At 36.3% G+C, this 22,241-nt stretch overlaps 1 protein-coding gene across 1 annotated transcript; it reads right to left on the bottom strand.

Annotated features, from left to right (window-relative positions):
* Nucleotides 1-1,031: 1,031 nt before the first annotated feature.
* On the bottom strand, nt 1,032-21,786 carry LOC308439302 (uncharacterized protein; the record flags this gene model as incomplete). Its single annotated transcript, XM_080941029.1, has 3 exons — nt 1,032-1,985; nt 9,491-9,529; nt 20,878-21,786. 3 exons carry the CDS (start codon nt 21,784-21,786, stop codon nt 1,032-1,034), a joined length of 1,902 nt encoding a protein of 633 aa, XP_080797155.1.
* Nucleotides 21,787-22,241: the final 455 nt, after the last annotated feature.

The raw sequence follows: 22,241 nt of genomic DNA, 5'->3' as shown, positions 1-22,241 counted from the left end.
CTATGGTAAGAAGTAAATAAAATCAACAAAGAAAAAGCTGCACACGCACACATGCTTATTTTGGTAATATTTGTAATCGCTATGATAAGGAAAAGACCTGAGTTTATTGAGTGAATGGATAAGAATAAGGCTGAGTATAGCACTGATAAGCTTGTCATTACATGTCAATGTTATTACTTTAAATTCTATCTGAATCATACACATGTACAATTTTGCCTGTGATTATCTTTGGATTAGACAATTCTTAGGTCATTTACCAGACATTATAATAGGAGCTATAGAAACTGAGTCAAATAGACACAGGGTCCTAGATATATGAGGAACTCCAACTACAAACTATTACACATGCCAATTAATTATGTTAATATTATTAGGAAAGATGGTTAAGGTAATGAAACACTATGGAATGATTAACCAAACACTGAAACAGTCTAGTCTCTAATATTCTTCCACCATAAAGCTATACATAGGTCCATAATTGCAAAGTGTAGTGTTTTCCTCATAGTAGTAAAATTCACTATTTTTATTACAACTTAAAATTACTGATTCTATGGGAAGCAGATATTTCAGTGTGTAAAGGCAGTTTCTGGGAAAAACTGAAGGACATATAAAAATATGAGATGAGAATTGTGCTCTGACATCCACATACTTGATATATCATGTGGGCCAGTATGTATGTACCACACAGTCACATACCCATGAATAATACATAAAATTTTAAATTATGAGTCTGACACATGTACCCAGCCATGCAATTATATCTAAACATTTTTTATATTTGATGAGTGGGGACTTCTGAGTGTTTCTTTATCCATTTTTTTTAAGGTTTGGACAAATGGAAAAAGGAAAAATGGTGAATAAATGTCAGTGTGCCACAGAAGGTGATAAAGTGGATCATACAATTGAAATGCATACAGCAGCTGAAATCAGAAAATGAGAAACCTTCAATAGAACAGAAGCATGAGCATGTTCTATTATCAAGGTCCCAGCAGAGAGCAATGTGCTGTGTTATCAGAGACGTGAACTCCTGCTTAGTGCCTTAGCAAAGGATTCTTCTCTTTCTTCCAGCCCAACATTTTCCTCAGGGCCCTCTTTATGTCTTTATTCCTAAGGCTGTAGATGAATGGGTTGAGCATGGGTGTGACCACACTGTACATAACAGAGGCTCTTGCAGTTGACCGAGAGCTTTTCGTTGAAGCAGAACTGAGGTAAACCCCCAGCCCTGTGCAGTAGAATAGAGAGACAACTAGCAAGTGAGATGCACAGGTTGAAAATGCTTTGTACTTCCCCTGCAGTGATGAGATTGCACGTAGTGAGGAAAAGATCTTGGAGTAAGAGTAGAGGATTCCCATCAGGGAACAAGAAGCCCACAGCACAGCTGCAAAATAGATAACCACATCGTTGGGAAGGGTATCAGAGCAAGCAATTTGCACCACTTGATTAAGTTCACAGAAAAAGTGTGGGATTTCCAAATCTGTGCAGAAGGTCAGTCGCAATGTCATTAAGCTTTGTGTTATGGAGTGGAGGGTATTCATTATCCAGGATGCTAGGACCATTAGCAAACAGAGTCGAGGGTTCATGATGGAAGTATAATGCAGGGGGTGACAGATGGCCACATACCTGTCATAGGCCATCGAAGTCAACAGAAATATTTCCAGCCCTGAGAAGAGTATGAAGAAATGCATTTGGGCAATGCAGTTCCTATATGTGATGACATGACTTTTTGTGTTTATATTTACCAGCATCTTGGGGACAGTTGTAGAGGTGAAACAGGCATCCACAATGGATAGGTTGGAAAGGAAGAAGTACATAGGTGTATGCAGGTGGTGGCTTGAAATTGTTGCCAGGACAATGAGTAGGTTCCCAAGCATGGTGACCAAGTACATGGCTAGGAACAGCACAAATAAGAAAGGCTGGAGTCTTGGGTTCTTTGAAATTCCCAGAAGGATAAAATGTGAAATTTGTGAGTTGTTCTCAGACCCCATTTAGTTCCTGTGACTAATAAAAAGGGGAGGACATGAAAATATGTGACACCGTTGCACAACCTTAGACAAACCCTGCCACAGACATCCTGTATCCAAGAATTGAATTACAAAACTTTAAACATGAATGGAATCTGCCATAATCAGTAACATTTCCATGAATGATTTAAACATCTCTTTCCCCAATTCAGACTTTTCCCAAAAGGCCATGAGTTTTGAGTGCTAACTCTCTCCTGCATTTGGGGAATATATATTAGTTACTATAATGTCGGAGGGAATGCCCAGGCAATAAATTATCTGTGCAGAATGCAAATTTTTTAAAATTCAAATAAGAATGAAATAACACAAGCAAATTAAAAACAAACAAATATTTAAAATGAACAGGTAGAAAGATGTCAGTTGGTGACAGTCACTATGAAGGAAAACAAAGCTACATAGGAGAATATTCACCAACATCACCGGGACAGTTGTAGAAGTAAAGCAGGCATCCACAATGTATATATGTATCTCTCTATCTCTGTCTCTAGCTCTAGCTCTATCTACAGACTAGACACAGACATAGATATAGATATATAACTGAGAATTTAGGGGAGAAAAAAGAAGGCAAGTGAAAAGAGTCCCGTAGAAAGACAAAGCCATATTACCTGAATGAGTATGTGCCTTGTAGGAAGAACAGCCGATGAAATGCCCCAAGGAAGGTGATCATTTTAATGTATAGTCTAACCTGACAGAAGGAGAATAAATAGAAGAGTGTATTACAGAATGAAGCGGCCTTATTGCTGCTGAAATATTAAGACACCATGATGTTTCTGTGATCATACGTTATCGCATTTTCATTTTTACTTAGCTTCAAAAACGCCTTTGAGTTTGTTATTTTTTCCATTGCCATGACAAAACACCTAATCATAGTAATGGAAGGAAGCATTATTTGATATTGCTTTTAGATCACATCATGGCCAAAAAGGGATGCAGGCAGAAACCTGAGATGGCTTGTCACATTGCATTTACAGCCATGAAGCCGATAAAGGTCAATACTGGTGTTCAGCTCATGTTCTTCATTTTTCTGCAGGCTTTTGAGAGAGTGGTGCTACCCACATTAAGGAAATATGACCCATCTTAGCTAATTCAATCTAGAAATTCCACTCTCTTACAGGCTGATAGATTTGTTTTCTAGGTTAGTCCATATCCTGCCAACTTAATAAGAATAATCCCCACACTCTTGATCATTGAAATTCTTTTTGCGATTGTCATCAATCACCTTAATGGTCTCGTGTCTGTATCATGCTACGGTCCATGAGCACCACACCAATGTTTTGTTCTCCAAACTTATGCCATAATATTAGAAAGAAAATATGACAGGCAAGCCACCAGAATCAAGTTGCATTTCTTTCAAGGAAGTGGATAGGCATGGGAAGTCTAATACTTAATGAGGTGACCCAGATTCCCTTTTGTGTGAATGTTGGGTCATAACAAATACAATGTGGTCCTGCCTGTGGCTCCATCCCACATGCAAAGATACCTCTGGAATATGTCCTATGAAACTTTGTGTAGCCAACTCATGGGATATTTATTTCATTTATCCCTAGGTCTTTTATTCCATTGTGTGGTGACAGCCTCCTAAAGTAAGATTCTTATGAGCAGGCACTCCATGGCTTTGATATTTTTGAAGTTTCAATGTGTGTTTGAATATTTCTGCATTTTATATATACTAGAAAGAAAGAAACATATATACTAGAAAGAAAGGACACGGGACATAGCAAGAATGGCACAGAAAAAACATGCAAAGTTCAGTGAATTAAAAAAAAATAGAACTAATTAAAATTGACTGTGGCGTCGGTAATTAGATTAAAGACCATCTATAATATCGTCATCCATAATATCAGCAATCAAATGTTCACAGCACAAATTGATGTTTACTTAGCAATTATTTTGGCAACTACCTACATATTAAAGAATAGTCCCCTCACTGTGTGGTCCACAGCAGAATCTTAGTACATAATAGCCTCAGGGTACATGAACATTTAACATATACCAATGTTTTATCTTAATTGGCACCACTGGCTATCGAATGGAAGAACAATAAAATTGGTCCTCTATTTCACTTACCTTATGTCTATTATAACTCAGGAAATAATGGTGTTATACAGTTAAACATATTAGAGGGGAACATAAGGAGATGTTTATGGTAGATAAAAATCATCTTGATTAAAGTGAGAAACTCAAAGGTAAGAGGATAGAACTATTTCAGCACTGCAAAGGTGTATAAACCACTTATCGATAACACAGAAGATATAGCAGCTAGAAAACACTTAATATGATAAAAAGAAAGACAAACAGTTTTCCAACTCAAAATTTAGAAATACCTCCCTTCTCTTCTACAACTCTCCACATGCAGTACCTTGATTCTCTTTTCCACCCAATTAACCACAGCAACATTTGACAAAGTATCCTACTCACATACAACCATCTGAATCTTAACTTTTGTACTAATTGGGATCCATCACCATCAGCCCATTATCAATGGTAGATTGATGAGTTCAGTGTTCATTTCTTCTATTTTATGGTGAACATGAAACTGAGTTGGTAGAACAAGCTGGTAAACACAGCCAGCTTTCATCTCTGACATGATCTGGATTGGTTTCAAGGTGACTGTAGTTAAATGTTCTTTTTTCCTTCCTACAGAGTTTTTCTTGCCACATCAGCCCTATTCCCATACTAACCTGGGTGGTTTACAGATGGAATGTCTCTGTGTTAAAATCTAAATTTTTCTCCAGATGGTTAAAAGTACAGACAAACAGTACAATACAATGAGACAAGATAGGAAGAAGAGATGAAACTCTGTTTCCTGAGTAAACGGTGAAACCAAAGGAAACAGCCATATTCTGATTAGAAGGAGGTTTCACATGCTCAGCAAAAGTAGAAGGGATATATTTACATCTGTGAATGTCTTCTCATTAAGCACAATTCCCTCTTAAGATTTCACATTTGAGCACGTTGTTTCCCTATGGGATATTTTAATGCACAGGGAAAATTTTTTTCTTGCTTACAGTTTTTTTTTTTTTACACATCTGCCTCCCTGTGTTGTTTTTTTCCTGACACCAGATCAACAACCTTAATGAAATTTTGCTCAAACACTGACACTAAAGAACCTCTTTTGATTGGATCATAGAGCCTTCACTCATGCTGTGCACATAGCCTCTGATAGCCTCTGATAGCCTCTGATGTCTCTAGAATTTTAACTACATACCCTTTCTACAAAGAGCTGATTTGTGATCCCTTAATACAAAACTGTGACTAATATAGTTATTGCTTTGTGTGCATTTTTTACTAAACACTTAATTTTGGAAATATTTAAAGATTAAAGGCATATCTTTGTATTTTCCCAACTGATATGAAAACTTTATTCACAGAAACTTTACTTTCTATGATTTATAGACTCCTGTCCTAGTGGTCTGTACTTCCATGAGCTTTATTATGAACTGGGGTGAATGGGATTCAAAATAGTTGTGTGATGTGCATAGTTGGGGCAATTCAAACTGTAGTGTTAATTTTGGGGGGAGTGATGTGAGCAAATGTCTATAAACCTCAGGTATGTCCCTGACAGCCAGATTTGATGATTGTAATTTTCCTATAAAGACATGAATGATAGTTTATTCTCTCCAGACAGAGCCACAGAGACAGACCAAATTATAATTATCTGTATCCCTCATATTCACCCATCATCTCAGGATTTTTCTTATTATTCTTGTGAACATTTAAAGTAGATTTTTTTACCTATTTTGAAATCCATGGTAAATTTTAGTCATCACCATTATTCTACTATGTTATAAGTCAGTATATAATCAGAACAACCTAACCATGCCCCATGTAATTTAACTATGTTGCTGCATTGAGTCACAAAACCCTGTATGTATCCAATTTGTCCTGCAACTTTGCTCTCTATTTTACTCTTTCCTTATATGGAATCAACAATGCCTCTTAGTGTTCACTTTTGACTAACAGCTTGCAGTTATTTTTCTATGTTGACGTTTTTTTTAACACAGTCATCCAATTTTATCTACTTTGCTACAGATGTATGATTTTGTTGTAGTTCTTTAAACATGAGGAATATCCTATTGTCTATATATGTTCTAGTTTGCTTTCTGTTGCGGTAATAAACCCTTCAACCAAAATTGGGTTTGGAAAGAAATGTTAATTTCATTTTACATTTCAGAAGGAAGTCAGAACATCAGGAACCTGGAGGCAGGAACTAGAGCAGAGATCGTAGAAGGATTATACTTATTGGTTGCTCTCATGGCCTTCTCTATCCCCTACAATCAGGGATTATTTGTCCAGCAGTGGTACCTCTATAATGATCTGGGCCTTCCCACATTAGTCATTACTGAAGAATATGCCCTACACATTTCATCTATTGATGAAGGCAGATTGCACAATTGATAATTGATCATCTACTTCTTTTGCCATAGTTTCTAATCATACCTCTTACTCAGAAGTATTGTAGAAATTGTTTAAACCCTGGTCTGGAGCTTTTATCCAACCCTGATCGTTGAGTTCTCAGATTTAAAACACAACTGTAGGCAGAGATATTTTGCAACAGGTGAAGGAATTTCATGAAGTAGCCCAAGACCTAAAAGTGGAAGTAAAAACAATAAAAAAAACTGCAAAGCAAACCTGGAAATGAGAAACCTAGGAGAGAGGTCAGGAATTACAGATGTAAGCATTACCAACAGAATACAAGAGCTACAAGAGAGAATCTCAGGTATAGAAGATACCTTAGACAAGATTGACACAATTGTCAAAGAAAATTCAAACATAAAATACTTCTCATCCCAAACAACCAGGAAATTCAGGACACAATAAAAAGACAATATCTAAGAATAATTGGAATGGAGAAGAACAATCCCAGCTCACAGGAACTGAAAATGTCTTCAACAAAATCATAGACGAAAACTTCCCTAACCTAAAGAAAGAGGTGGCCATAAAAAAAGGTTCAAGAAGCCTATAGAACACCAAAAAACAAAAACAAAAAGAAAAACAAACAAACAAACAAACAAAAAAACAAAACAAAACAAATGAGACCAGAAAAGAAAATTTTCTCAACATAAAATAATTAAAACAATAAACCCACAGAACAAAGACAGAATATTAAAAGCTGCAAGGGAAGAGGGCCAAGTAACACACAAAGGCAGACCTATTAAAATTACATCAGAATTCTTAACAGAGACAATGAAAGTCAGAAGAGCCTGATCAGAGGTGACACAAACTCTAAGAGAACGCAAATGCTATTTCAGTCTACTATACACAGAAAAACTCTCAATCGACTTAGATGGAGAAACCAAAAGATCCTAGGACAAATCCAAATTTAAACAGTATAGTATCTATCTACTAATTCAGCCCTACAGAGGATACTAGAAAGAAAACTCCAACACAAGGAAGGTTCCTACACCAAAGATAAAACAAGATATTAAGCATAACACAAGGAAGCCAAAAGGAGAGAGCCACAATTACATATAGAAACTTACAAAAACAAATATAACAGGAACTAAAAATCATCTGTCTTTAACATCTCTCGATAGTAATGAACTCGACTCACCTATAAAAAGACTGGAGCTAACAGACTGGATACACAAACAGCCAGCATTTTGCTGTATACAAGAAACACACTTCAATAACAAAGACAGACACTACCACAGAGTAAAAGGCTGGAAAGAAGTCTTACAAGCAAATGGTCCCAGGTAACAATCTGGAGTTGACATCCTAATAAACAATAAAATATACTTTCAACCAAAAGTTATCAAGCATGTTGAGGAAGGAATCTTCATATTTATCAAAGGGAAAATTCACCAAGAGAAAGTCTCAATTCTGAACATCTATGCCCCAAATGCAAAGGCAGTCACATTCAAAACTGAAACTTTACTAAAGGTCAAAACACACATTGAAACTCATACAATAATAGAAAAACACTTCAATGCCCCACTTTCACCAAGGGAAATGTCACTGAAACAGAAACTAAACAGAGGCAGAGTGAAACTAATAGAGATTAAGAACCAAACAGATTTAACAGATATCTACAGAACATTTCACCCTAAAACAAAAGAATACATCTTCTTTGCAGCACCTCATGTTACCTACTTCAAAATTGACCATCTATTTGGTCACAAAACAACCTCAACTAACACAAAAAGATTCAAATTATCCAATGTGCACTATCAAACCACCATGGCTAAAGGCTGATTCTTAAAAACAGCAAAAACAAGAGAAAACCCACATACAGGTGGAAACTGAATATCTCTTTACTCATTAATAATTTGGTCAGGAAAGAAATAAAGAAATAAAAAACTCTGAAATTTAATGCAAATGTTGACACCTCATACACAGTTTATGGGCCACAATCAAAGTAGTGCTAAGAGAAAAATTTATAGTATTAAGTGCCCTGGTAAAGAAACTGGAGAGATCTTACACTAGCAACTTAACAGCCCACCTAAAAGCTCTAGAACAAAAAAGAAACAAACTCACCCCAGAGAAGTAGAAGGTAGGAAATAGTCAAACTCTGGGCTGAAATCAATCAAATAGAAACAGAGAGAACAATATAAAGAATCAACAAAACTATAAGCTGGGTCTTTGAGAGAATCAACAAGATAGATAAACACCTAGCCAAACTAGCTAACAGGCCCAGAAGCAGTATCTAAATTCGTAAAATCAAAAATGAAAAGGATGACATAACAACAGAAACCAAGAAAATAAAATAATCATCAGATCCTACTACAAAAGCCTATACTCAACAAAACAGGAAAATTTATATGAAATGGATGGTTTTCTAGAGGGATATCACATACCAAAGTTAAATCGCAAGCTGGTAAATTATCTAAACAGGACCATATCCTATAAATAAATAGAAGAAGACATTAAAAACCTCTCAACATTAAAAAAGCTCAGGGTCAGAAGACTTAGTTTGAAATTCTACCAAACCTTCAAAGAAGACCTGATATTAATAGTCCTCAAACTATTCCATAAAATAGAAACAGAAGGCACATTAAGTAATTCATTCCACGAAGCTGCAATTACTCTGATAACTAAACCACACAAGAATCCAACCAAAAAGAGAACTTCAGACCCATCTGACTTACAAATGTCAATGAAAAATATTCAATAAAATTCTTGCAAACCAAATACAAAAACTCATCAAAACCATAATTTACCATGATCAAGTAGGCTTCATTCATCCCATGGATGAAAGGTTTGTTCAGTGTATGAAAATCTATTAGTGTAACCCACAATGGAAACAAACACAAAGGAAAAAAAAAACACATGATCATCTCCTTAGTTGCAAAAAAGTATTTGACAAAATACAACACCCCTTCATATTAAAAGTATTGGAAAGATCAGGAATTCAAGGCCCACACCTAAACATAATAAAAGCAATTTATTGAAAACCAACAGCCAAATATCAAATTACATGGAGAGGTACTTGAATCAATCCCACTAAAATCAGGGACAAGGACACCCACCTTCTGCATATCTATTCCATATAGTACTCGAAGTGCTAGCTAGAACAATAAGACAACATAAAGAGATCAGGGGATACAAAAGGGCAAAGAAGAAATAAAAGTATCATTATTTGCAGATGATATGATAGTATACATAAGCAATCATAAAAACTCTGCCAGAGAATTTCTCCAGCTCATAAACAACTCAGTAAAGTGGCTAAATATAAAATTAACTCAAATAAATCTGTAGACTTCCTTTATACAAATGATAACTAGAATGAGAATGAAATTAGGGAAACAACCCCTTTCACAGTAGTCACAAATGATATAAAATATCTTGAGGAAACACTAACCAAACAAGTGGAAGATCTATATGACAATAACTTCAAGTCTCTCAAGAAAGTAATCAAAGAAGATCACAGAATGGAGAGATCTCCCATGGTTATGGATTGGCAGAATTAGCATAGTAAACATGGTGATTCTACCAAAGGCAATCTAAGGAGTCAATACAATCTCCATTAAAATCCTAACACAATTCTTCAAAGACATGGAAAAAGCAATTCTCAAATTCATCTGGAAAGGCAAAAAAAAAAAAAAAAAAAAAAAAGCCCAGAATAGTAAAAACAATTCTTAACAATAAAAGAATGGCTGGAAGAATCCCCATCTCTTACCTCAAGCTCTACTACAGAGAAATAGTGATAAAAACTGCATTGGGTTGGTACAGAGACAGACAGGTTGATCAATGGGACAGAATTAAAGACCCAGAAATAAAACCACACATAAACATTGACAAATAAGCCAAAAATATAGAATGGAAAAGAAAAGCATGTTCAATAAATGGTGCTGATCTAAGTGGTTGTTTGTAAGTAAAAAAATGAAAATAGATCCTTATTTGTCACCTTGCACAAAGTTCAAGTCTAAATGCATCATGGAACTCAACTTAAAACCAGATACACTGAATCTAATAGAAGAGAAAGTGGGAAAGAACCTTGAACTCATTGGCACAGTGGGAAATTCCCTAAACAAAACTTGAATGGCTCATTCTCTAAGATCAAGAATTGATAAATGGGGTGCTCAGGCCATCAGAGACAAAGACAGACACTATCTCAGAGTAAAAGGTTGGGAAAAAAAACTTCCAAGCAAACGGCCCCAAGAAGCAAGCTGGAGTGGACATTCTAATATCCAATAAAGTAGATTTTCAACCAAAAGTTATCAAAAAAGATAAGGAAGGACACTTTTTCCTCATTACAGGGAAAATTTATGAGGAGAAACTCTCAATCCTTAACATATATGCTCCAAATATAAGAGCACCCATATTCATAAAAAACCCTACTAAAGCTCAAAAAATCCATTGCACCCCACAAAATAATACTGTTAGACCTCAAAACCCCACTCTCACCAATGGACAGATCATAGAAACAGAAACTGAATAAGGACACAGTAAAACTAGCAGAGGTTATGAACCAATTGGAATTAATAGATATCTAAAGAACATGTCATCCTAAAACAAAAGAATATATCTTCTTCTCAGCACCTCATGGCACCTTCTCCAAAATTGACCATATAATCGGTCACAAAACAAGCCTCAATAAATATAAGAAGATCGAAATACTCACATGGATTCTATCAGATCACCATGGTCTAAGGCTGGTCTTTAATAAAAACAAAGACAACAAAAAGCTCATATACACGTGGAAACTAAACAATGCTCTATTAAACAATATCACGGTCAAAGAGAAATAACGAATAAATTAAGGATTTTCTAGAATTTAATGAAAATGAAAACACAACATACCCAAACCTATGGGATGCAACGAAAGCAGTACTGAGAGGAAAACTCACCGCTCTAGGTGCTTCCAAAAAGAAATTGGAGAGAGCATACACTATCAACTTGACAACACATTTGAAAGCTCTAGAACAAACAGAAACAGATACACCCAAGAGGAGTAGAAGGAAAGAAATAATCAAACTCAGAGCATAAATTTGACCAAATAGAAACAAAAAGAACCATTGAAAGAATCAACAAAATCAAGAGCTGGTTCTTTGAGAAAATTAACAAGATTAATACACCTTTAGCCAGACTAGTTGAGGGCAAAGAGAGAGTATCCAAATTAACAAAATCAGAAAGGAAAGTGGAGAAATAATGACTGAAACTGAGGAAATTCAAGAAATCATCAGATCCTACTACAAAAGCATATACTCAACAAAGCTGGAAAATCTGGATGGAAATGGGTGAATTCCTAGACAGATACAAGATACCAAAGTTAAACCAGGACCAAGTAAACCATCTAAATAATCCCATAATACTTAATGAAATAGAAGCAGTCATCAAAAGCCTCCCAACCAAAAAAAGTCCAGGTCCAGATGGGTTCAGTGCAGAGTTTTATGAGACATTTATTGACGACATAATACCAATACTCTCCAAACTATTCCACAAAATAGAATCAGATGGAATTGTACAGAACTCATTTCTTGAGGCCATATTAACCCTCGTTCCTAAACCACACAAAGACCCTACAAGGAAAGATAACTTCAGACCAATCTCACTTATGAACATTGATGCAAAAATACTCAACAAAATTCTTGCAAACAGAATCCAAGAACACATCAAAATGATCATTCACCATGATCAAGTAGGCTTCATCCCTGGGATGCAGGGATGGTTTAATATAAGAAAATCCATCAATGTAATCCACCATATAAGCAAACTCAAAGAAAAATACCACATGGTTATCTCACTAGATGCTGAGAAAGCATTTGACAATATCCAACAACACTTCATGTTAAAAGTCTTGGAAAGAGCACAAATCCAAGGCCCGTACCTAGACATAATAAAAGCAATATACAGTAAACCAACAGTATACTTAAGTGACCCCAAAAGTTCCACCAGAGAACTTCTACAGCTAATGAACAAGTTCAGCACAGTGGCTGGATATAAAATTAACTCAAACAAATCAGTAGCCTTCCTCTACTTAAAGGACAAACATGCAGAGAAAGAAATAAGGGAAAAGATACCCTTCACAATAGTTACAAACAATACGAAATACCTAGGTGTGACTCTCACTAAGCAAGTGAATGACCTGTATGACAAGAACTTCATATCTCTAAAGAAGGAAATCGAGGAAGATCTCAGAAAATGTAAAGATGTCCCTTGCTCATGGATTGGAAGGATCAACATTTTAAAAATGGCCATCTTACCAAAAGCAATCTACAGATTCAGTGGAATCCCCATCAAAATTCCAATCCAATTCTTCATAGAGTTGCAAAGAACAATGTGCAATTTCATTGGGAATAACAAAAGACCTAGAATAGTGAAATCCATCCTCAACAACAAGAAAACATCCATGGGAATCACTATCCCTGACCTCAAGCTATATTACAAGGCAATTGTGCTAAGAACTGCATGGTACTGGTACAGAGATAGGCACGTGGATCAATAGAATAGAATAGAAGATCCAGAAATGAGCCCTCTCATATATGGTCACTTGATTTTTGACAAAGGAACTATAAACATTCAATGGAAAAAGGACAGCTTCTTCAACAAATGGTGTTGGTCCAACTGGCTCTCCGCATGCAGAAGAATGAAAATAGACCCTTTCTTATCTCCTTGTACAAAGCTCAAGTGCAAGTGGATCAAAGATCTCCACATTAAACCAGGTACACTGAAACAACTAGATGAGAAAATAGGAACAACCTTAGAACACATACGCACAGGAGAAAATTTTCTGAACAGAACACCAATGGCTCAAGCTCTAAGGTCAAAGATTAACAAATGGGACTTAATGAGATTGCAAATTTCTGTAAGGCTAAGGACACTTTCAGAAAAACAAATCAGCAGCCAACAGATTTTGAAAAGATCTTTACCATCCCCACATCAGATAGAGCCCTAATATCCAAGGTATACAAAGAATTCAAGAAGTTAGATACCAAAGAATCAAACAACCCTATTAAAAATGTGGTACAGAACTAAACAAAAAGTTCTCAATTGAGGAATATCGAATGCCTGAGAAGCATCTAAGGATGTGCTTGACATCATTAGCCATCAGGGAAATGCAAATCGAAACAACCCTGAGATTCCACCTCACACCAGTCAGAATGACTAAGATCAAAAATTCAGATGACAGCAGATGCTGGTGAGGATGCGGAGAAAGAGGCACACTTCTCCACTGTTGGTGGGGTTGTTAACTGGTACAACCACTCTGGAAATCAGTCTGGTGGTTCCTCAGAAAATTGGACATAGTACTACCTGAAGACCCAGGTATTCCACTTCTGGGCATATACCCTAGAGAAGCTTCAACATACAACAAAGACACATGCACCCCAATGTTCATAGCAGCCCTATTTATAATAGCCAGAACCTGGAAAGAACACAGATGTCCTCCAGTAGATGAATGGATAAAAATATTGTGGTATATTTACACAATGGATTACTATTCAGCTGTCAGAAACAATGACTTTATGAAATTCTTAAGAAAATAGAGTCATCTAGAGATTATCATTCTGAGTGAGATAACCCAGTCACAAAAGAACAGACATAATATGCATTCACTGGTAATTGGAAACTAACCCTAGAAAGCTCAGAACACCCCAGAATCAACTCACAGACTATATGAAGTTCAAGAAAAAAAATAAAAGAAAATGAAAAACCATTATGCTTAATCTTTACATGCCAAGAAAGCTTTGACTAATTCCATGTTACATCTTTCTTTACATGTACTTCATGCTCATTGTAACTAGTAAGATCTTAATACACACTATCAAACCTTAAAAAATACCAAGCACTGACAAAAATGTATTTGTATGATTTTATGCAAAAATGCTTAAAATCTGTACATTGTTCTTTGTTTTTTAAAATAAATTTGTTCAATTAAAAATTAATAATAAAATCAAGAAAAAAGAAGTGTAAATTTGCAAAAATCTTTTTCTATACTGTAAGCAGAACTTTTCTCAGAATAATGGTGTCCTGTGCTTTGCAAAAATATTTTTAGTTTTTTTTTTTTTCAGGAGCAAGTAAGTAAAAGATCTTCAGTATTTTTTATTAAAATACTTAAAATAAGTTAGCATACATGCAATGAGCTTCATGTTTTTCCACATATAGATCGTTATAGTTGTCTCAAATTTTCTCTTCCTTCTCCCTCCTTTGCATATTCTCTACCATGTAGCCTCTTTCTGCTTCCGTGTCATACACACAAGAAATAGATTAACTCTACATGAGAGAAAGCATGCACTATTTGTCTTTTTTTCTTACCACATTACACTCACATGTCTATTCTTTAGTTTAAATTCCTGTATTCCTTGAATCTTTTTCTTTTTTTAAAAAAACAACTTTATTTTACAAAACAAAGATAAATGTACAGATTTTAAACATTTTTTGCTTAAATTATACATTTTTGTCAGTACTGTTTTTTCAGATTTTAAAATAATTTTTACATAAAACTATATGAATATATTTTTTAGTCAGTACTTGATTTTTTCAAAGGCTTGACAGTATGCATTGAAAACCTAATAGTTACAATGAGCGTAAAGTACATGCAAAACAAAACGCAACATGGAAATAGTCAAAGTCTTCTTGTTTTGTAAATATTCTTTTTTGTTTTGTTTTCTTTATTTCTTGGACTTCATACAGTCTGTGAGTTGTTTCTCGGGGAGTGCAAGCCTCTGGGGTTAGTATCCCAATATCAGTGACTGCATATTATGTCTGTTCTTTTGTGACTGGGTTATCTCACTCAGGATGATATTCTCTAGATGCAGCCATTTTCTTAATAATTTGGTTAAGTCATTGTTTCTGGTGGCTGAATATTTTTAGTTTTTTGAGATCATATTTATTAATTTTTTATCTTAACTACAGTTTTAATAGTGTCTTAGTCAGGGTTTCTATTCTTGCACAAAACATCATGACCAAGAAGCATGTTGGGAAGGAAAGGGTTTATTCAGCTTACACTTCTATATCGCTGTTCATCACCAGAGGAAGTCAGGACAGGAACTCAAGCAGGTCAGGAAGCAGGATCTGGTGCAGAGGCCATGGAGGGATGTCACCCACTGTCTTGCTTTCCCTGCCTTGCTCAGCCTGCTTTCTTATAGAACCCAGGTCTACCAGCCTAGGGATGGCACCACCAGCAATGGGCTGGGCCCTCCCCCTTTGATCACTGGTTGAGAAAATGCCTTACAGCTGGATTTCATGGAGGCATTTTCCCAACTGAGGGTCCTCTCTCTGTGATAACTCCAGCTTGTGTCAAGTTGACACAAAACAGCCAGTACAGTAGTATTGCGATAAGTCTTTTCATGTGCCATTGAGTGAAGGCTGTCCTTTCCTTTCTATTCCATGAAATTTAGTGTATTTGTTTTCTTGTTGAGGTTTATTTGGAGTTACCTTTTGTTCAGAGTGACAATAATATATTTAGATCATACAGTTCAATCAGCATTCAGTATCATTATTATGGGATTCATAATTTGTGAAAGACATGTGTTGTCTAAGATTTTTATGCAGTTTCACTTCCTGGGCTAGACTGTGCATCTGGAGTTATGTTTGCTAGTTGAGTCTGTCTTTCTTCTTTTTTCTGTCTTTTGTTCTTTCTTGATATATGTGCATAACAGTTTCACATGCTACAAGGTGTTGTAATTCCCATGGACCAAGAGGCTTGATATATGTACAGAACAGTACACAACCAGAGGATCTTTAACTTCTGGTGGAGATGGTAGGACAGGTCAAGCTTTCTGTGCATTTTATGGCCATATTCTCCTGAAGCCTTTCCAATATGTTGAACTGACACAGCACTCATAGGAAAAAGGACAATCTTCAGGTAAAAGTTCTGGAAAGATCAGGAACCCAATGCCCATTCCTAAACATAGGAAAATCAATATACAGCAAACCAATAGCAAACATAAAACTAAATAGAGAGAAACTTGAAGCAATCTCACTAAAATTAGGGACTAGACAAGGCTGCCCATTCTCCCTCTATCTATTGAATTTAGTACTGCAAGTCCTGGCTGGAGCAATTAGACAGAAAAAAGATGTCAAAGTGTACAAATTGGAAAGAAAGAAGTCAAAACATCACTATTTGTAGATGATATGATAGTAGACTTAACTGACCCCAAAAATTTCACCAGAGAACTTTTACAAAAACAGCTGATAAACAACTTCAGCAAAGTGGCTGGATATAAAATTAACTCAAAGAAATCTGTAGCCTTCCTCTAGTCAAAGGATAAACAGGCTGAGAAAGAAATTAGGGTAAAGACGCCCTTCACAATAGCCACAAGTAGTATAAAATACCTTGGTGTGACCCTAACCAAGCAAGTGAAGGATCTGTATGACAAGAAATTCAAATCTCTGAAGAAGGAAATTTAAGAAGATCTCAGAAGATGGAAAGATCTCCCATGTTCATGGACTGGAAGGATCAACATAGTAAAAATGACCATCTTGCCAAAAACAATCTACAGATTCAATGCAATCTCTATCAAAATTCCAACTCAATTCTTCATACAGTTGAAAAGAGAAATATGCAAATTCATCTGGAATAACAAAAAGCCTATGGTAGCGAAATCTATTCTCAACAGTAAAAGAACTTCTGGGGGAATCGCCATCCCTGACCTCAAGCTATATTGCAAAGCAATTGTGATAAAAACCACATGGTATTGGTACAGAGATAGGGAGGTAGATAAATGGAACAGAATTGAGGACCCAAAAATGAACCCACATACCTATGGTCACTTGATCTTTGACAAAGGAGCTGAAAACATTCAATGGAAAAAGGATAGCCTCTTCAACAAATGGTTTTGGTTCAACTGACAGTCAGCATATAGAAGAATGCAAATTGATCTTTTCTTATCTCCTTGTACATAGCTCAAATCCAAGCGGATCAAAGACCTCCACAAAAAAAAAAAAAAAACAAAAAAACAAAAAAAAAAAAAAAAAAAAAACAGGTACACTGAAACTAATAGAACAGAAAGTGTGAAAAAGCATAGAACACATAGACAAAGGGGAAAATTTCCTGAACAGAACGTCAATGGTTTATGCTCTAAGAGCAAGAATTGACAAATGTGACCTCATGAAATTGCAAAGTTTCTGTAAGGCTAAGGACACTATCAAGAAGACAAAAAGGCAGCCAACAGATTGGGAAAGGATCTTTACAAATCCTACATCTGATAGAGGGCTAATATCCAATTTATACAAAGAACTCAAGAAATTAAACTCCAGAGAAACAAACAATCCTATTAAAAAATAGGGTACAGAGCTAAACAATGAATTCTCAACCAAGGAATACCAAGTGGCCGAGAAGTATCTAAAGAGATGCTCAACATCCCTAGTCATCAGAGAAACGCAAATCAAAACATCCCTGAGATTCCACCTCACACCAGTCAGAATGGCTAAGGTAAAAATCTCAGGTGACAGTAGATGCGGGAAAGGATGTGGAGAAAGAGGAACACTCCTCCACTGTTGGTGTGGTTGTAAGCTGGTACAACCTCTGGAGATAATTATGGTGATTCCTCAGAAAATTGGACATAGTACTACCTGAAGACCCAGTTATTCCACTCCTGGGCATATACCCCAAAGATGCTCTAACATATAATAAGGACACATGCTGCACCATGTTCTTAGAAACCTTATTTATAATAGCCAGAAGCTGGAAAGAACCCAGATGTCCTTCAACAGAAGAATGGATACAGAAAATGTGGTACATTTATACAGTGGAGTACTACTCAGCTATTAGAAACAAGGACTTTATGAAATTCATAGGCAAATGGATGGAACTAGAGACTATCAGCCTTAGTGAGGTAACCCAGTTACAAAAGAACACACATGGTATGTACTCACTGATAAGCAGGTACTAACCCCAGAATGCTCTGAATACCCATGAAATAAATCACAGACCTTCTGAAGCCCAAAAAGAAGGAAGGCCAAATGGGGATGCCACAGTCCTTCTTAAAAGGGAGAACAAAGCAATCATGGGAGAAAATACAAGGTCAAATCAAGGAACAGGGATTGATAAAAAGATCATTCAGAGGCTGCCTCACCTGGGGATCCACCCCATATGCAGACACCCAACCCAAGCACTATTTCTGATGCCAAGAAATACTTAATGGCAGGAATCAGATAAAGATGCCTCCTCAGTGGCTCTGCCAGAGTCATACAGATGCAGCTGAGCATGCTTGCAGCTAACCTGCGAACTGAAACCTGAGACCCAATAAAGGTACTAAGCAAAGGACTGAAGGAGCTGAAAGGGGTTGCAAACTCAAGAGAAGAACAACATAATCAACCAACCAAACCCTCCACAACTCCTATGAACTAAAACACCAACCACTGAGCACACATTGAGAGACCCATGGCTCCAGTTGCATATGTAGCAGAGAATAGCAGTGTCTGGCATCAGCTGGAGAAGAGGCCTTTGGTCCAGGGAGGGCACATTTTTCCAATGTAGGTGAATGCTAATGCAATTAGGTGCAGAGAGTGATTAAGAGGGAATGAAGACAAGTGGAGGGGGAGGGGAATGGGAGCAGAATGGGGGAAGGGGATAACATTTCAAATGTAAGTACCGAGAATATCTAATAAAAATAAGAAAAAAGAATTAAGATTAGCTGTAAATGGGACATCTATATCATATGTCCCCCCTCTTAAGGCCCAGAGATCATCACAGTCGAGGGGGAGTAGAGATCATACAATCCAGAAACTATTTGTGACTATAAGATAATTATGTTTGCTGCATAGCATCAGAAGTTGCACATATGAACCCACAGTAGTTGTGAGAGTAGGCTGTCTTTTAAAACAAGTTCATATTCATCATGATAAACAGCATGGCCAAGGCAACTTAGAGAAAGAAGGGTTTATTTGCCTTATAATTCTAGAGGTGTTAAGAGTCCACGATGGTCCCAAATGGCAGGCATCGTGGCAGGGACAGAGGCTGTATGCTCACATCTTGAACCATAAACAAGAGGCAGCAGGAACAAATAGGAAACCACACAAGGCTTTTAAAACTTAAAACCTGGATCTAATGATATGTTTCCTCCAGCAAGCCAGATCTCCTAAGCATCTCCAAACAGCAGCCCTAGCCAGGGCTCAAGTATTCAAATGCCAGAGCCTATGGGGGATGTTTTCATTTAAAGTGCTACAGTGTTTCATTGGTCTTCGTGTCTATTTTATGGCAACACAAAGCTGCATTTTTCACTATAGTATAGTACATAGTATAGTTTGAGGCGAGGCATTGTCATGCTTTTAGCAGTGTTATAAGCATACTCTGCTTATAATAATAATTTTGTCTATGCGTCATTTTGTGTTTCCGTATACATTTTGATTTTTTTCAAAATGCTATGAAGTATGGTACTGAAATTTTGAAAAGAATTACATTAGAATATTGGCAGTGTTCACAATAGTACTTCTGCCAATCCTGGACCATGGAAAGTCCCACCATCATTTCAACTTTCTTCAGACTCTTTTTACGGTGTCTTACATTTTTTTTTTTTTTTTTGCAGAGGTCTTCCATTTTTTTTGGTTATTGTTATTTTTTGTGTACTTGGTTTTTCAGCTGTTGTGAATATGATTCTTCCCCCAATTTGTTTCTCAGTCAAGTTCATTTTTGGTATATATATATATATATATATATATATATATATATATATATATATATATATATATATATATATATATATATATATGTATATATGTATGTATTACTGACTTTTTTATCCTGTCCCTTTACTGACCATGTTTACTATACATAAAAGATGTTTTCTGATAGAGCCTTTGGTTCTATTAAAAATAGAATCATTCCATTTATAAACAGGAATATTTTAACTTCTTTATTTACCATGGTTACCACTTTAATAACATCCTCTTGTCTTATTGTTCTAGCTAAGACTTCAAACATTAGATTATAAGATGATGGTATATACATGCTAGTGATCTAAGAAAATGAGAATAAAATCTAATCTCCAACCATAACATAGTAATATATTACCCCAGAGGGCTTAAGCTCATGATTGAAAAACAATAGTTTCTGATTTTTCCTTCACTATAAAATTCTCTACAGAGCTTTGTATGCTGAGTGCAGTTCTTCCTAACAGTAATAACACCTATTACTATTTTAAAGAACAGAAAATCTATTCATTATATGTGCCATTCGAAATTATATTATGCTTAAACATGGTAGTAGAGGTCTTAAAATATTAAAGCTTTTCTGGACAAAATATAGATCGTTGGCTATTTTATGGATAATAAAGTGTAATAGATAATATCATCAATTGAATAGTGAAGCTGAATGTAGAGAAAGAGAACTTCCAATAATATAATCAAAGGAGCCTATTCTACTTCCAACATCAGATCAGTGTATCTCAGATCTCACCATGAGGATCTGAATCCTGCACTCATGGGGATTTCTTGAGGCTCAGTTCATGTGATTTTGTTTCTATGTCAAAACCTTTTTCACAGCACTTTTTATATCTTTATTCCTCAGACAATAGATGAATGGGTTCAGCATAGGAGTGACCACACTGTACAAAACCGAGGCTCTTGCCGTTGACTGTGAGTTTTCTGTTGCAACAGAACTCAGGTATAGACCGATGCCTGTGCAATAAAACAACGAGACAACCGAGAGGTGAGATGCACACGTGGAGAATGCTTTGTACTTCCCTTGAGCTGATGAGATGCCGTGTATGCAGGAAAGTATCTCAGAGTAAGAGCAGAGGATGGCAATGAGGGACCCAGCTGCCAGCAACACAGGTAAAAGATACATGACAGTAACCGTAAGGAAGTTGTCTGAACAGACGAGTTGTAACACCTGATTAAGCTCACAGAAAAAGTGATAGATTTTCAGTTCTGTACAGAAGGACAATTGTAAAACCATGAAACCTTGTGTTGAGACATGTAAGATATTGACTGCCCAGGATACCAGAACCATTAACACACAAAGTCTGGGATTCATGACAACTGTGTAATGCAAGGGCTTACAAATGGCGACATATCGGTCATAAGCCATTATGGTAAGCAGAAAAATATCCAATCCCGAGAAGAGTATGAAGGAAAGCATTTGGGTGATGCAGTTTTTATACATTATGATCTTACATTGTGACCGGAGGTTCACGAGCATCTTTGGTACCGTGGTGGAGGAGAAACAGATGTCCACAAATGACAAGTTGGAGAGGAAGAAGTACATGGGTGTGTGCAGGTAAGAGTCCGAGATGGTAAGCAGAATGATGAGCAAGTTCCCAAGCACTGTCACTAGGTACATGGCCAGGAACAGTCCAAAGAGGACAGGCTGCATTCTTGGGTCCTCTGAAATTCCCAGGAGAAGAAATTGTGATGTGTGTGTGTCATTCTTTGCATCCATGTGGTTTAAATTACTAAAAATTAAAAACAAAGCACAAAAATGTAGCAATGTAATTATATAGAAGCACTATCATATTCTACAGGCAAGACCTAAATGCTTTGGTTTTTCATGTAAGTCTAGTTTACCATAGTATTTTGTCTACCCATCTATGATGTGGAAATCTTCACTAATTCTCAGAATTTTCTCAATAAGCTACATATTTAAACACTAACCCATGTCTCAACAGGCTTTGTCAACTCTAAACTTAAATGTTTATTTCTGGGAAGAGAAAATATTAACTGGAAAAAAAGTGCCTTCATAAGATTGACCTGTGGACAAGCTTGCATTCTCTTGGTTGGTGGTCCATATGGATGTGCTAACCCCATGTCTTATATGTGATACCCCTCTGACCAGGTGGTTATGGTATAGCAGAGATGTCTACCCCCAAAGTTCTTACCCCCAAAGACACAGCAGAA

This window comes from Micromys minutus, assembly GCF_963924665.1.
Source record: "Micromys minutus genome assembly, chromosome: 29".
NCBI lineage: Eukaryota > Metazoa > Chordata > Mammalia > Rodentia > Muridae > Micromys > Micromys minutus.
The sequence above is the reverse complement of the archived record's forward strand: the minus strand, read 5'-3'. Positions and strand labels throughout refer to the sequence as shown.